The sequence below is a fragment of the Porites lutea genome, chromosome 11, assembly GCF_958299795.1.
Source record: "Porites lutea chromosome 11, jaPorLute2.1, whole genome shotgun sequence".
In the NCBI taxonomy this organism is placed as follows: Eukaryota; Metazoa; Cnidaria; class Anthozoa; order Scleractinia; family Poritidae; genus Porites; species Porites lutea.
The window spans coordinates 23,948,773-23,966,257 of NC_133211.1; the positions used below are offsets into that span (position 1 = coordinate 23,948,773).

General features: G+C 39.5%; 2 protein-coding genes across 2 annotated transcripts in view; one reads left to right on the forward strand and one right to left on the reverse strand.

The window, feature by feature from the left end:
* The window catches only part of LOC140952657 (solute carrier family 2, facilitated glucose transporter member 12-like), an 85,448-nt gene extending 79,675 nt beyond the window's left edge, over positions 1 to 5,773 (forward strand). The window contains exons 14-16 of the mRNA XM_073402094.1: positions 1,939 to 2,061; positions 2,349 to 2,481; positions 5,084 to 5,773. Coding sequence (XP_073258195.1) covers positions 1,939 to 2,061; positions 2,349 to 2,481; positions 5,084 to 5,219 — 392 coding nt within the window. The 3' untranslated portion in view covers positions 5,220 to 5,773. The remainder of the gene's footprint in view (positions 1 to 1,938; positions 2,062 to 2,348; positions 2,482 to 5,083) is intronic.
* LOC140952659 (uncharacterized) overlaps positions 1 to 17,485 on the reverse strand; it is a 66,806-nt gene that overhangs the window by 24,197 nt on the left and 25,124 nt on the right. The gene's annotated exons all lie outside the window — the stretch shown is intronic.

Sequence of the window (17,485 nt, forward strand, 5' to 3'; positions counted from 1 at the left end):
TCTGTCTCCTGCTCGATTTTTTCAAGGAAAGACTCTGCATGAATTGAGTAAGAACTTTTTTGAGCATGTGCGACATGTTGATAGGATAGAGTTACGAACCCAGGCCAAATAACCGTGCGCTGGCTATAGAGGGCTCTGTTATGACCATTGGCTTATCGATAAACTGATGCTTGCAGTAAGGCAAAAAAACCTGTTTGGCAAAAGAAAACAAGATTGACTAGTCTAGAAGTTCGGGCTGCGGCGATTTTAAAGGCTTGATGCGATTCAAGCAGAGCTTTCTTTTCTCCTCTCGCGTCAAAAGGTAGACTACGAGTAGTCCCCATTCTCCCTCAGGGATAGTAGAGCGAGCGAAACGCGAGCACGCGTGAAAATCACCCCACGCGAGAAAGGCGAGACGCGGCGAGGAGAGAGAAAAATGCCGCGTCTCGCCTTTCTTGCGTGGGGTGATTTTCACGCGCCCTCGCGTTTCGCTCGCTTTACTATCCCTGAGGAAAAATCGGGGACTACTCGTAGTCTAGACAAAAAGGAGGCTTTGCTTCCAGGGTGTAAGAACCTCTAACGCGCGTTAAACTACCTAGAACCAAGTCAAGTCCCTCTTTGTTCAGTTTATTACACAAGTTACCTTCTCCACCATAGTTTAAATCCATTATTTTTGAAATACTGACATGGTGTGTCCAGATGTCGGGTTCCTGAAATGATAACTTAGGACCGATTTTCCCGAGTCCCCCGACATATCGGTGAACTCCGTCAGATGTACAAGAAACAGAAAACCCCGTTATATACGGTCTGACACCATGCTTGATATTTGAAACATTGTTTTACGCGCTCCTCTTTTGGACATTTAATTTTCCAATTTTAAGGTTTATGTCCACTGTCTATTATTTTATATCCGTATTTAATGGAAAGCTGTGTCTCTTTCATCGGAGTTTAAAATGACGCCGCTTGGCGATACCCTTATTTCAATTTCTAAAGAGTGTTTATCGTAGGAAGCAGCTAATGGTGGCAATAGTCCAGTTTCGAGTTCGCTGTGACCACTGAATAAAAGAAGTGAAGACGCATTTTTTTATAGGCTTAGCCTCTATGTGAAGTAAATATATTCTCCAACGAAAAAAAGACCTCTTTATTAGTCTGTCTGTGCGTATTTTCAAATTTCAAACACTTACTTGCCGGAATTTTTGAATATTTTACTCTATGTCGAGGCTAAACCTGTATGAATGTGTCGTTCATGTTTGTATTCAGCGGTGATTTTTAATTCGAAACTGGACTATTTGTCAGGTTTAGGTAGCGGAGAGACTGCGTCGTTGTTGTGCCGATTTGCACTATGGGACTGTTTTGGAGGACGGAATTTGACCCAGTTTCATTAGAGACCGTAAATACCGTAAATGATCTAGTAGACGCCCTCTCTCAGATAAATGCATCTTGTCTAATAAACGTATTAGACGCCCCCTCCGAACGTCCTCCATCATGACAATTGCTCCAGAAAGGAAATAGCGAAATAGAGCGACATCATTCGATTTATTCAGTTTCTTGTTTGCGGTTTGCATCTTGTCCAATGTCAGGTTCAAAGTAAGGATTCTGACATCGAAGTTGAGCTTTAGAAAAACGATGTGGATCTCTCCAAAGAGCCTTGGCTTATCAGTGGATGGACTAGATACTAGTCTGCTGTCTATAAACTGTAACGATATAATCACCAAAAGCATATATTATTTTTTTAGAGTTTGTTACAGTTATTAGAAGAAACGCTTCTCTCCTTTAAACGCCCCCGCTTGGGCGTCTTAAATGAAATAGACGCCTAGGGTGTTTATTAGATCATTTACGATAGCCAATAAACAAAGCAATGGCGTCCCCAAAACAGTCTCATGTATACAGTTATACACAACATCGAACCAGAATGACGCGCAACCTTTAAATAGCCAATAATATTATGTTGCTTTACAGTATCTTGGCTTCTGTTAAGTGAAATTTTTCCAGCTGGCATTAAAGGAAGGGCTTTCTCAATCGCCACCATACTCAACTGGGGAACAAACCTTATGGTGTCCCTTACATTTTTGGACATGCTCAGTAAGTACCTTTTTGATGATGACATTTCCTGCAATAAACTGAAACTAACTTCCGGTTGAGGCCCATTTGCCACTTTAGAGACGAGAAAGAAACTGTAACCGATATGAGTCTCGAAATTGTTTCTGAGATCGTTATTGGGCATGCGCCGTTCAGCTATTGGCCAATTTGTTTCTTTGTCCCTTGTAACAGTCCCAGAAGTCTTTGCGAAAGTTAACTCGGTCCAACTTCCCTCTCGTCTCTAAAGCGGTGAATTGGTAGACTGACCGTGTTTTGTTTGTTTTCTTCAGGCACTTTTGGAACTTCGTGGACCTTTATTTTCTATTCAGTAATATGTGTACTGGCTGTTATTTTCATTTACAAATACGTCCCTGAGACGAAAAACAGAACCTTAGAGCAAATCTCCGCAGAGCTCAGTACCAGGTAATTTACTAACAAAAAGGGTTACTTAATGTCAGGAAACGTTTGATGCAAGAATAGTTATGGAGAAGAGAAGTAATGACGTCACGAAAACTAAATTTGTAAAATTATGGGAGAGGTTGGCATACCCACACTCTAAATCAGAAAGATCTGTTTTAGCCCTAAAAATAGGGCCGTTTTGGTGAGTAAAATACAGTCCTATTTTTTAGTCTAATTTGGCTCCCTTAAAGGGACAGTAGGGACTTTAAGATCCAACGACGCGACGGCGACAAGAACGTCGCTTAAAAAGTGATTTTGCGTTATTTCAGTCTTTATAGCGATTATTCCTACCCACTTACTTTGTCAATTGTAGGCAAACCCTCCCGAAGCTGAAATTCAAGGGACCAAATTCAAGCGCAGAAAGAGAAATATAACTTCGTCGTTGTTTGTTTACGTCCTCCATAAAACGCGAAATTAGGCATTTTCACGTCGTAGTCGTGCAAAAGCGGGAAAGAAGTGTACAAAAAAGTGTGATGCACGTGCGAGGTTGTTGTTTTGCTAATTAAACCAATTGTTTTTTTGACGTTCTCCTTGTCGTCCGCGTCGTTGGATCTTAAAGTCCCTAGTGTCCCGATTATGCGCACGCGCGAGCGTCATCTGTTTTTTCTTCAAAAGAAAATAGAACTGTCATATTGACTCGACAAGATTTCCTTCCGGACCGCACCGCCGACAGAGATTTGTTGTTTATATTCTCAAGTAATACTTTAGAATTTCAGAGAAGTCTTTCGTCTTATATAAAAATTTGGCTCGCGGTTCGAAGACTTATCGCGATCTTATCGCTAGCTGGGCCCCCTCGCGACCCGAAAATCTCGTTCCGCTCCCTTTAAAAACATATTTTCTAATTTGAAACTCGTGTCAGAGGTCAGTTGTTCTAAGTCTAGTAATATCTGCCTGATTTGCTCGCGTTCTAGCCTCAAACGTTTGAAAGACGTAAATAAAAATGCAATCTCAACGCTATGAATCATCAGAAAGGTTAGTCAAAAATTATATTATGATTTCATGGCACTAGTTTTTCTAAACATGTAGCGCCTGTTTGTTTGATTTTGTCGGCCGTTAGGGAGATTCATTTAAAAAAGTTTACTAACGCGTCGTTGCAAAACATTCTGCTTCACTAAGCTCCCCTCCACAAGATCTCCTCAGTCACATCAATGTCTCAATGGTTTCTTTTTTTACAGTCTTTATTGTTGCCGTGTCATTTCTGCGTATTCCTTTCACAATTATCTGAGCTTGTATGGAAGCTAGCAGAAGAAATAAGCCTTCAATCGGCATCAAAGTGCTTCCAATCTTTTGGTCCTCCGGCCAACGGCAATAAAAGTAACGCCAGAAAATCCAGATTTCGCCCAAATCGAAACTTAACAGGAACAATATATCATTGATCTGTAATCCTGAGAAGTTTTAATGTGGTATTGAACCCGGTCAAGCGCGATGCAAACAGATTTTTCAAGGTTCTCTTACTCTCCTCGCATCTTTTGATTTCGAGACATCCTGTCCAAAAATCAAAGTTTGGTGCATGCGCAGTAACGGGATACTGTTCCTTTTAAATCAGGGCCAATACAGTCCAATTAGCTAGGGCTGATTTGGAATAGCCTTTTGATTGAGCTTTTTTGGCCTAAATTGTGTTCAAATGGCTTCAGGAAGGGCTGAATCAGACTTTGGCCTGCAGGGCTGAATTGACACTTTGGGCTGAAACAGATCTTTTTAATTTTCAGTGCAGATAAAAGAAGATGGAAAATATGCACTTACTAGAATTGAGCCTGTTGGTGCAAATTGGTGGGGAGATATTAGCACCATTATGTTCCGATGACTCCGTAAATATCCTTTTAAAATTAGATTGGATCGTAACGTTTGCGATCCGAGCCACGATCCAAGCCAATTGTCAAAGGATTTGTATGGAGTCATCGGAACATAAGTGTGTTTGTAATCTCCTCACCAATTTGCACCAACAGACTGATTGTTGGAAAGAGGGCTTTTTCACCTTGTTATTTTTGAGTATGCCAACAAATCCCATAATTTCACAAATTTAAATTTTTGTGACGTCACAATTCCCTTCTAATATCCCCTTTTAATTAGCCTCCCACGCAGACGTTCTTAGGGGTTCGTCATGCCAAGTCTATTTTTCAATAAAGTTTTCATGGACGTCGTGGTTGTCAGATCATAAGGTCCCTATTATTAATGCCAATTACACGTCCGTATTCGAAATGACTTTGAATGACAAAATCACAACTTCGAGTCAAACAATTGTCTCCTATGCATTATATTGAACCCTACAAACAATAAAACTGAACTTTGAAAAACTGTTAGGCTAACAAGTTTTAAACATTTACAATTGCAATCTGTTTCAATCTTTTCCAGTTTTGTCAGTGCGTGCCTTCTTTTGTATTTTCTTCGTTATTTGTACCATCTTTTCATTTTTACCGCAAGGCGAGCACTAAACTAAAAGCCAGCCAGGCGAACCGGTCCATTCAATCTTGCTCATGTAATCAGGCCCTAAGACCTTTATAATATTGTAAATTTCTTAGGAGTAAATTAGATGCTGGTCGTCATTAAGCTTTTACTTCGTTCACAGAAAACCACGAAAAATCCTGCCAAAGAAACTTAATTGCTGTAAGGGAAAAGGGAGGCGACGGCTAAGGGAGTTAAGCCGCAGCAGAACATCACACGGCAGTTCAACCAGTGACAAGCTTCTTGAGAATTACTGCTAGAATTTGACGTCAACTTACGCCTGCCTGTCCTTACAGTCTCACGGGGAGGGGGAGGGGATACCCTGCAAGGGAGGGGAATGGAGTGCAACATATGCAGCTTGCTTTTGTCTCGGCGATAAGTGAACCAGTTTAGAGGCAACATGTAGAGTTGCTCCAGCCAATAAAAATCTTGAAGTTTCTTTTGTTTGACACACGACAAAAAAATTGAAAAATGAATTTAAAGGCTTTGCTCTTAGCTTGGGTCGCGCATTTGGTTACGCTCCACAACCATTACAGTCTCATGATCTGATAGGACAAAATGTTGACAGCTGTATTCATGCCAAATGCGCCATCTTTTTTTACCGACATCTGAAGCGTAATTTTAAGTTTTTAAGTTTTAATTTTAGGTTCTTCCAATACTACCACAAAATAATAATAAAAGTTTTACTGTTATTCAAGCAAAGCTTCTTTGATGGTTTGTTTGTCCACCGCAGTTTGTAGTTAAGGAAAGTGTCTCATAAAGAAATGTGATGTATTAATGTAAAAGCTGATTAAGAACTCGATAAACGGAAATCGGCCCTATTTTTCGTTTAGGTCTTACCTCGAGACAAATATTGACCCTAGATATCATAACCTGTACCGAAAAGTATTGTGAATCAAAAGAGCTACGGTATTTCAGGGTCTGACCAATAACTTGGCAAAGGGGTGTGGTGAGATGGTTCGGGGATGTAGTTTGGGCAAGAATTCTTTGCCCAGCCTACTACTATGATCGCCTTTTTCCCCCTTCCCATCACTCCCTCCGTCCCCGCTTTAAGTGATCGCGAGCCACTGGGGACGAGGCAGAGAAAAGCGAGGAGGAAAAGGGGTGGGGAGATCTAAATCTAAATCTAATCTAAATCTAAATATCGTTATGTCGGCAAAATCGTTTGGGACATCACGCCAACTCTAAGATAATAATAAATAAAACTATACTAAAATATACAAAACTATTAAAAACTATTAAAAACTACTGATAAAAAATAAAACTAAATTAGTTTGCTTTTAAACATACAGAGGGATTGGCTGGAAACAGTTTCTTCTGGAAGTTTGTTCCATTCAGTTATTGTCCTGGGAAAAAAAGAAAATCTAAAAATATCTTTATGTCCTTTCGGTACAATAAATTTAAAATCATGGCTTCCCCGGGTTCTCCTTTCTTTGCTTGTTATCAAATAATCCCCCCAATCCCCATCTAGGAGGCCGTGGCACATCTTGTATATAGTGGAGAGCCTTGCGTGTCTTCTCATTGTTTCAAGTGTGTCCCACTGTAGGTCTTGCAGCATTTCCGTCACGCTCGTTGTTCGATCGTAATTTCCAGTGACAAAGCGGGCTGCTTTCCGCTGTACCCTTTCTAGAGCGGCTTTATCTTTCTGGTAATGTGGGTCCCATGCGCTACAGGCATACTGGAGTTTTGGCCTCACAAGTGTCATATACACGGTTTCTTTCACTGACTTTGGACAATTCCACAGGTTTCGCTTGATAAGTCCCAAGACCTTATTTGCCCTAGATGTGATTGTTTCAATGTGTGGTGACCACCTCATTTTGTTATCGAGGACTACCCCCAGATAAGGGTGAGATTCCACTTCTTCTAGGATTTGTCCACAGAATACGTATTCCCGCTTTGGTGGATCTCTCTTGGTTGTAAAACACATGATCTTGCACTTTGAAGGATTAAATTCCATCTTCCACTTTTGTTGCCAATCTTCTAATCTATACAAGTCCTCTTGGAGATCGGCTGTGTCTTCATCACAACAAATTGTCCCATATAACAATGCATCATCAGCAAAAAGTCTAACAGTAGAGTTAAGACTATCAGGTAAATCATTTATATACATTAAGAACAGTAGCGGTCCTAAGACTGTTCCTTGGGGAACACCAGATGTCGTAACTACAGGGGCAGATGATGCCCCCTCAATTACCACTGATTGGGTACGCTGTGTTAGAAACGATTCAAACCAGTTATGTAGTGGGCCACGAATTCCGTAATAATCAAGTTTCTTCAAGAGTCGGCGATGGGGAACTTTGTCGAATGCTTTTGAAAAATCAAGGATTGCGGCGTGAATTGTTTTGTTAGACTGGATAGCACTTGCTATATCATGAATGCTACATATGAGCTGTGTTTCTGTTGATCGTTTCGCTCTAAAGCCATGTTGACAATCAGTGTGCACTCCATATCGTGAAAGATGCTTCATAACATGGCTGTGTACAATATGCTCAAGTACCTTTGATGCGATGCAGGTAAGTGACACGGGCTATAATTTGAAGGATCCGATTTCTTTCCTTTCTTGTGAATAGCGCATACGTTGGCGTGTTTCCATTGGATAGGCACAGTTGATTGCATATATATACAGTTGATGTTGAATTGCATGAATTTTTTTTGATTCGCCGCGTGCGGATGTTTTCAGTTACTTGATGCTTTTGTCCAATTTCAAAGTGTTTTATTGGTTTGCAAATTGTGTTCAAACAAGACGACATTGATTCTTAAAGGCAGGAAAGGATAGCATTTCCAGAAGATTTGAGAAAGTACCAACCTCGTATTAGGCGTGGTTCAGAAACTATATAACTTGGGAAGTTTGGAGAGCACTCAAGAAGCTAGAGTTGCACTCGGCTATCGCCTCGTACAACTCTTACGCTTCTTTCGTGCTCTCCAAACTTCCCGCGTGCATCCATAACTCGATATACGCACGCTAAGCATGAACAAATTCTTAATTTTCGTTACAGGTTGGTTTGAATGATATATTTCTGAGATCACCCAACCCTCATCTCAAAAGTGAAATGGTTGGCCTCACTGAGGTCCCATCGATTACGAACTCTCTTGGCATGTAATCAAGGGATTATATTCCATTTCACTCATACCTAACATAACTTGATAATCGTACCCCTAAGATTTAATTTGAAAATGAACTAAACTCCTACACTTTCGGAACAATGCAATACTAAACGTATTCACTTTTTAATTTGAATCAGAAAATCACTACTCTTAACATTAATCACATCTCCTTACGGGGTTGTTTTGTGAGCAATTGCATGTATTTATAAATATGTTACAATGTATAAACATAAAATTAACAAATTGATAACGATTTCAGTTGACTTATAATGATAATAATAATTATCATCTGAATAACAACAACAACAACAACAATAATGATAATAATACATAATACATAATACAATGGTACATATATTTAAAATACTTCTAACTGAAGAGCCCACAAAGCTGTGTATTCACGTTTAATCAGTTTCATTATTGAAATAAGGTGATTATTTTGGTTTAACGAATAGAATGTGGTTCCCCATTAAAAAGTGAAACCAGGATGTTTTGTAGCCAGTAAAGGTTTGTTATCCCAATATCAAAGCTATTAAACATTTCACCTGAGACATTAGCCAAACAAAATTTAATCAGATGAGTAATAATAAGATGCTCCAGCCCCATTCAGTTACGAACTGATGTTACAAGCTCTAATCTCTATACTAAATGCCTTTGACTGTTTAGTTTGAAAGTGTTTTCTTGATTTTCAATTGAATTCCAAAAAGGACCGCAGTGATTTTTAAACTGAGCCAGATTTCGTTGGCTAGTGCAGTAGTATTTCCAGAGGTTTTAAGAAAGCACATTACAGTTTCGTCTGCGAAAGGAGAAGACATGATTACGAATTTCATTTCCCGGTCACCAATTTTGTTTTCTGGAATAAAATAAGCCCATTGTGTCATGTACCTTTTATTACATGTCTTTTCAAGTTTTCTGCATTTTGTTTTCGGTAGGATGTCATCATACAAATTTCCTAAAATAAATTATCCAATTACATCACGAACGTTTGATCACATGACTATATCCAAAGACTTGCTATTTATTTAGTTGCTACCACTTCGTATCGTCATATCAAGGTGTGGCTAAGACAAACAAGATCAAACAAGTATACTGGAAAGAATATCTGAGGACATTCTTCATTGAGAATACACTGAGGTAGGTTAAATAATCGACATTGCTTGACTAGCATTAGTCTACTGAGATTTAATTTTATATTGATTGATTTTCCCATCTCTAAGATATTTTGTACCCACCAGATAAACAATCGAGACTGGTTTTATTTTTTTCTCTCTCATCACTAATTATTAACCATAAAACATTTGGTGATGGAGCCTTTTCCCATTCTGGGCAATTTATTTGGAACGAACTTCCTCCCTGATCTGGAGATACGGTTCAGTCAAAATATTACTGTTTTTAAATCGAAGAAAAATAAATTCTAGTTTTAACTAGCCAACAATTCGTTTTGATCTTACAATGTTTTTTAAAATGTCTTTTATATGTAATTTTTGTACAAAGCGCTTTAGAATATTTTTATAATTTTTTGCGCTATATAAATTAATGAATAAATAAATAAATCAATCAATAAATAAATAATAGTAAGTATTATTGTTGTTATTCAGTTTACCGCGAGAAGATCAAAGGACTCAGAAAAATTGAGGTGCGTTTACATTTTTTCATTTTTCCCATGTAGCACAGACCACTGAAAAACAACATGCACCTGCATTCTTATTTTCGTCTTAATTTTCCGTCATAGACGTGCGCGTGGAAGAATGAATGCCAGATGAATTATTGGAAACGAGAAACTTGTCTTTCATCATGCATTTTGACATTAAATGTGTTTTTCCGCATTAAGAATTAAACAAGTTTTCAGTTCCTAATACGAACTGGGTAAACATTTCATTCGAACGATAGATGTGATTCTTGCAATGAAAAGTATGTAATCAACCTAACCGTTAAAACTCTGGCTTATGAAATTAACGCTTATTAGGATTTCAACCGCCCGACCTCCTTTGCCTTGAATGAAAGAGTGTTCCATGTATAACATGTTGTGAACAAAATACTGACCTTTTGCCATTGATTCCTTGATGTCCTTGATGACCTATATCATCGCCCCGAGAGCTAATCAGAGCTATGCCATTTCTAGTTCTGCGATTGCTCAATTTGCGATCCATAAGTTAGTGTATGGACCGACACAACTAGTTACAATTTTAGCCCTTATTTATGCGGCTGCGGCCACGAAGCATTTATCAGTGAACAAGAGGAAAAAGCCTTTGAAACCATTTTAATTCGTTTTCGTTTGCTTGGTCCAATAAGAAGCATCAATTGTTTGAAGCCTCCCCTTCTCTTTTTATAAGCGCTTATTTCTTTCCTGTTCCGCAACAATAAAATACAATAATTATTTTAACTTAACTTCTTTTTTTCGGTCCGTTCTGGTTGTGAAACACAGTCAGGTTCTTTATTTTTGCCTCGACTTTTTGCCCGGTCTCGAAAAGCCTGTCCAAAAATTTACGGTGCAGTGCTTGTATGAACGCCACTGAAATGAGGTATGATTCTCCTGTTTGTTACCTAAGCGGGAGCATGATTTTTTACAAACAGAATATTCCGTTCGACTGACATTTCTTAATTGTAGTTGAAAACGTTTGCCGAAAATGAGACAAAATTTTATCGCAATGGGTGCTTTAAGGTAAAAAAAATTACTGGGTCTTTGGAAAAGAGTTTGAGTAACTGTGTCTAACTGAATATCTTCTATAACTAATCCTCTTTATCAGTTCTTGGAAAAAGTTATGTTTTAATTGTTGGTTAATATATTTAAAATGTGTTAAAATTCTGTTGTTGAGGATTTCGAATTTTGTTAAGTTTAAACAGTTTCACTCGCCCACTCCCCTTCCTCTCTGAATAATAGAATTGAAGACTTAGATATATACGTGCAAAAACGATAGAAAGGGAGAACCCCTGGGGGCCCTAAACTCTTGGACTGCCGATGAGCCGGTTACAGAGGTATTGAAATCCCTGCCTCTGTTTGGTGAGAGAATAGTACCCAAAGCTCGTTTAAATCGTGTGCTCCAGGCCTGATGATGAGTTTGTCTCACTCAGGGTTTCCAATTGGGAAAACGCTAGTAGCACGCCGACAAACTATAGGCCGTGCGTTTTGGAGCCACTAAACGCAACTGTCTTGATTTTGGTTAATAAAACATCTGTCAGGTTAATGAAAATCGGGAAAAGATGCTTTGTAAATTTAAAACCTTATGAAAGCCTGTTAGATGAAGTGAACAACAAAAGCACCTCTACATGATGATAATTGAAAGTTTATGACATATATTTTTTTAACTGAAGCTCATGGAACAGCCCGAAGCTGAGACAGTCGAGACAGGAGGGGGGCGTAAGGGTTTGCGGTATTGCGGTATTGCGGTATTGGGTTATTTTTGGTGCGGTGTTGCGGTAATTTTTATTTCAAAGTACGGTATTGCGGTTTTCAGAGTCCAAGCGGTGTGGGGTGAGTTTGAATTTTATGTCGCGGTGGTCGGTGAAAAAATCGTTGTGTCGCGGTGATCTGCTTCTTTTTCATGACAAGAGGGTACAAATCGTAAAAGGTCTCCCCAGGCTCCCTAGCTAGCCTGCGTGACCTGCCCGTCTTCCTATAGTTGCACAGTCGGGGATCGTAAAGCGCAAAATCACAAAAGCTGAAAAAAAAAAAAAACGAAACAAAATCTATAAAAACCAAAAATTCATAGACCATCAAGGGATCGAGGAAAATTAGTAAACAGTCCCTTCTCTAGTTTCGAAGGAGCTTACGGATGTCGTCCGAACAAGAACAGACCAAATAAAATACACCGAAAGGTAATGATGCTCGTACAGAGTTATTCTTTGTTATATATATATTTTTTTCATGCTTTGTTGAGGACGACGGCAGCAAAAACTTAACAAAAAAAGGTTCAACCAGCAAAACAATAACCCCGTGCATTTATCACACCAGAGTCCAGTACATCTCCCTCTTTGCCTGCGACCCAGCTGGGCACAACTGCAGTAGCAATGGCATGCAATCGACATGCAAGCATGAGAGTCTTGTATGAAGTCAACGAACCCCAACGCAAGCGTCGACAAAAGCACAAAAAACTAACGTGGTTACCAAGTTTGCAAATTCTTAGTTTTTCAGCCAGGTTTCCAGGACCTGTTGTCAAGGAATAAGCCCTAAGCTCGCCTGTGTAACATTTAAATCACTGAGACGTAACGTATTGCAGGGAACAAATTAGGTCCCTTCCACACCTATCCATTTTTGTTTGAAAACGGATATTTTTTTCTCCGGTTTGGCCTGTCGTCCACATACATCCATAGTGGAGATTTTTGAAAACGCCTGCTTTTTGTCTACGTGACGTGTGAACGGACGAAAACGGAGGTTTTCGAATACGATGATGTCATGCATGAAAAATACATCATTAAAAATACATCATAGCATAACGCATGCTCAATAAGGGATGCTATCGTACGTCCCTTGTTTTATTAGCGTTTTAGTATGAACGGAAGAAGACGATTCGAATACGCTACGCGTGGACGCGTATTTTTTGAAAACGGAGAAAAAAAATCTCCGTTTTAAAAATATCGGGACACTAGTGGACGGGGCCTTAGTTCCTGTTCGCTGATTCCTTGGTGCGCAAATCATGCATATTAATAAGAGCAAATTTTAAGCACGAAACACAAATATTTACTTACTCCTCCCCCCTCACATCCTCTCCCCCTCATTCCTTGGTCACAGTTTTCCTGCACAAAAAAGGAGTCAACATCCCTATTATACTACTCTGGTGAAAACTAGGCTTAACATTGTATAGATACAGAGGATATAGAAGAGGAGAGAATCCGAAAACCACTGACTTTCTTTTCAGTGATGGAAACAGAAAACCGCACACGTTCAAAAGGGTATAAAGGAACAACCTCTACGACACTGAAACTGCACAATTTTAAAAATAGCCTGTTCGAAAAACCCATCGAAAAATTACTTTAACCTCAAAAACCACAAAAAAATGCCTGTTTTTGCTTGGTTAACACAAGTACCAGTGCAATAAAAGGTTTACATTTGTTATTACTAACATACAGCTATAACTGTGAAACGATTATATCAAACGATAAGTTCAAAGCCAATGCGACCAGGAGGACGATAAGCATTATGGGCCCAAAAAATCATGAACTTTTCGAACTTAGTTTGACTTACCAACAAGTCAGATATATTCGTTATTCCTAGAAAATGAAACGAATATCAATGTGTTGACAGTTTATCAGAGAGCTTAAGCAACGAAGACGACGATGGTGGCAAAAGCGCTTCATTAAAACGGTGAATTCACGGTGTTTCAGAATTCATTGCTCTTATTCCATGCCGTTCAATTTGTCAAAAGCTGGTGAATTTTTTTCCAAAGAACTGTATGTAAGGCTTAATAAAAGAATTAGAAAATCGTTGTCTTGTGTTCATTGTTTACTTCAAGTGTTATCTCTTTGCCGAGTTGCACATTTACCACAGGCAACCCAGGCTCTGTGATAGTACCACAGTACCGTTCCAGTAAAATTACAGTGTTTTGTATGGGGTAAAAATATGATTCCAAAATTTGTAGGTTGTTGTCCTTAATACTCAGAAGAAGTTTCGTGATAATTTGCTCAAATTCACCCTCCATACAATGGGTAGTTCCAGATATTATCCATCTCCCCCCCCCACGGAGGGCACTTTTCCATTTAATGGGGTACTTGTCAGACCCCCGTCCCCTGGAATTTCCGTAATTTTCCAACTTGGTTAGGCACCCCCTGGAGAGAATAGTTATACGTCAAAAATGCTGTTGCGCTATATTGTAATGCGGAAGGTAATTGTTTCAGCGATAAAGATTGAAAAAATCCTTTTATTCATGTTAGTAGAGCGTCTAATAATCTAAATTTTCTTAGTTAATAATTAACAGTAAGACAATGAGAAACATGTAGGTTGAATCCTTAGACGACACAAAATGATGCCATCTGTAACTAAACACGGAGTGGACTTCAATTGCTTCCTTTCAGTTAAAAGCATATCAGAAGAAGGCTTAGAACGCACTGAACCACATTGCGGTGTATACCACAATACATTGTGATATCGTCACAGCTGGATAACCGGAAGTTTATTAATGAGCTGATGACAACTATTACTTAAAAAAAAAACATTCAGCCGACCTTTAATGAAATATCATCGATGAAAAGAGTAATTCTTTTTTTAAAAGACCGTTAACAGTAAAATAAGTGATAGCTTCCTCAATAAAGCAGCTGTTAGTTGAAAAACCTCAAGAAGCCACCCCCCTCCCCCTCGGAAATTGCATCCTTTTGGACCCCTCTACCCTCGGAATAACCGTTGCCCTTCGGGGGGAGGGGTATGGATATTTTTCTGGAACTACACAAGGTGGGAGGCACGAGATGGCATCTTAGCCACCATCGCTCCCGGCAACGCAACTTTTTTCAGGAAATTCGAACTCCAACAGTAAATAAATACTCTATCCCATAGAGACAGCAAAGTCCCAGATATGGAAACCAATAAAGCTTTCTCAACAGACCTTGCCAAACTCGGATATGATCCAAAAATGGCCGAAACTTCTTGCGCCAAAGTGGCCGGACCTGATCGGCGCGCGGGGAAAGCAAATGAGGTCTGAGCACTGTATAAATGAAATCCATCCCGGGTGTCCTGGGGTGACCTTTCCAATGACCTATGCGTCAATTATGCCAGAAGTTAGCCTCCCACGCTGGAAACATTTACATCTTTTGGTTTTTTTCCCGGCAAGCATGCTCCCGGACATCCCTACTTTATTGTGCACCAAAAACAATTCTACCTCATTCATTCTGTCTCATTGTAAAATACAGCCAAAACTTCAATCTTGGCAGGCAAAATGAGACCATTTTGAATTAGTGGTAGGGCTAAAAAAAATCTTAGGCATAAAGGGCCACTCTTCCGCCACTTATAATACATTTGCAAACAAACCAAATAGAAAGAACATGGCCATCCTCATGGTATACCAACCTGACAGGCATCCAAATACAGTAAATAAGTTGTTAAAATCAGATCCCTTTACAACGTCAGCTATACAGACACTGCTATCTGTTCTCTGCTTGTGCATCCTGGATCTAAGCCACGTCTTCAAACGTCCGGCAGGTGATTTACAGGAGGACAGCTTACAGATAGTTTGGACTTACTGAACGAGGTTCTTCTCTGTTTCTGGCATCTTTGTTACCGCCGATAGGATGTTGTCGAAACACGATATCTCCTCCTCCTCCAAAATAACTTCCAAAACACTTACCTGGCCGGGTAGCATAAGCCTTAATTGCCTAATGATGCTTGAACTCTGACTCAAAATTGTCACCATTAGCTTCGCTTTAGCCAAGATGGCTTGACTCTCCATCTGGGAGTAGGAGCTGAGGCTTTTCTCGCAATGCTATGATTTAAGTTCAGCTTCATACGCTTAATTTGGCTTAATTTTTTTCTTCGACCCTTTTTTTGGAAGGGGCTGGGAGGGGGGTCATCTCAAATATTTTGAGAGAGAAGGGGGGGCCGCCCCCAAACAATGTCTAATGAAGACGGGGTCACCATGAGCAACGCATCAAATCCCACCAGCCTCCACTTCCCTCCCCCGCCAGCCGCCCCCAAAAAATAAACGATCCCGTATGACGCTTAATCGATATCAAGGAAAAGTCTTCAAGGAGACATATTAAGGAAAATTTCTGGTTATTTCAAATACGGCTTGACAAGCAAAAAGCGTAAATCAATTGAGCAAGATTTGACTAAGCGCGTTTTGCTAATGACACATTAAACAATTCAATTTTCTTCATTTGTAGCGATAGCAGAGGTTTACAATAACGAAGGTAATGAGGCTTATAGCAAAAAAGATTACAGCAACGCCGTTTACTTCTACACTGAGGGAATTAAAGTGAACTGTAATGACGAAGATTTAAAAGCGGAACTGTACAGCAACAGAGCAAACGCATACTTTTCTTTGGGTAAGGATTTCTATATATCTCGAGGGAAAACTGTGTTATTCCTGCTTATATATCTGGAAGGACTTCAGACTTACAGAGTTCGGACTTTGGACTTCAAAATTTTAGATCTCAGACACCAGCCTTTCATGATCCAGGTTAAACCTGCATAGCTGCACTGCAGGCATTACACAGTTCGAGAGGCAAAACATGTTTAAATTGGCGAGTTAAGGTAACCTATAATAACAAAGTAAACGTCTGTTAAGCAATTTCAATTAACTAAAAGGTGAATTCAGCTACGTTGTAGGCACCACTTTGGACAACAATCTAAAACGTACCAAGACATAACTGCGAGAGGAACGTACACAGCACCATGCCAGAATTGAATCTGAGTCAAAAATCAGAAATCCAGAGTTCAAACTTTGTGGGTCGGTTATTTAAACGAAGCCCAACTTAGGCCGCGGTTTAGGAAATCTTTGAGCCTCCAGAACTCTTCCTTAGTTGGTTCTTTTAAGAAGATAAATGCTTTCTTGTCCACTTTATATGCTCCAATGAAACTGTTCACGATAAATGGTGTTTACATAAAAACGTCCGGCAAACTGAAAATGGTGTTTAAAACGCGTTTTTGTTAAAAACTGGCTAAACTCCGTTTAAATAACTGGCCCTGTAAGTCTGAAGTCAAAGGCGCGATTTTTCACGTAGCCATAGCAACTGTGATCTTTCCACATGAGAAGTTATCTTCATGTTTTCGCTCGAAAGTTCACCTGTTATTTGTTTGGTGTTTATATAATCATAATAATGCAGTGGAACCCTGCCTGGAACCTCGTTATTACGGCCACTTTTTTTGGCCCGGCAAAACGGCCATACATTTTCTTGTAAAAAAAACCCTACTCGTTAATAAGGGCAACGGCCACATTTTAAAACTCCAGACGGTAGAACCTTTTACAATTTCACCCCGCTATTATGGCCACTCGTCCGAAATTTCAAAACTTAAAATGCCTGTGACATGTCACAGTGCATTGACCTAGTAAACTGAAATTTAAGCTAAGGGAAAGTTTCAAATAATTTTTACAATTACGGTACGCGATAATTACATTCCTGTAGTTTAGTAAAGAGAACATAGTTGTACAAGAAGTCTGCCACCCCGTTAAAACGGCCAAATTCTTTTAGCCCATTGGTGACCACGTTAACGGGGTTCCACTGTAATATTGTTTTTACACGAAATTCCAGCATTACTATGTTGTCACTGAAAGTGTCCCGGATAGGTATTGCTGCTTAGTATTCACAGGAACAGTGGATGCGATATAAAACCTGGTAATGGAAAAGAAAAGAAGCAAAACACATTAGTTGTTTTGTAAAAGATTGTGCGTTGCCGTATTAGTACTAGAGACCTTTAGATTCAAGGACAACGACGACTACGAGTATAAGATTTGACTTGAAGTTTTTTCGCTTATTCTCAAAATATAGACTCCCCGGG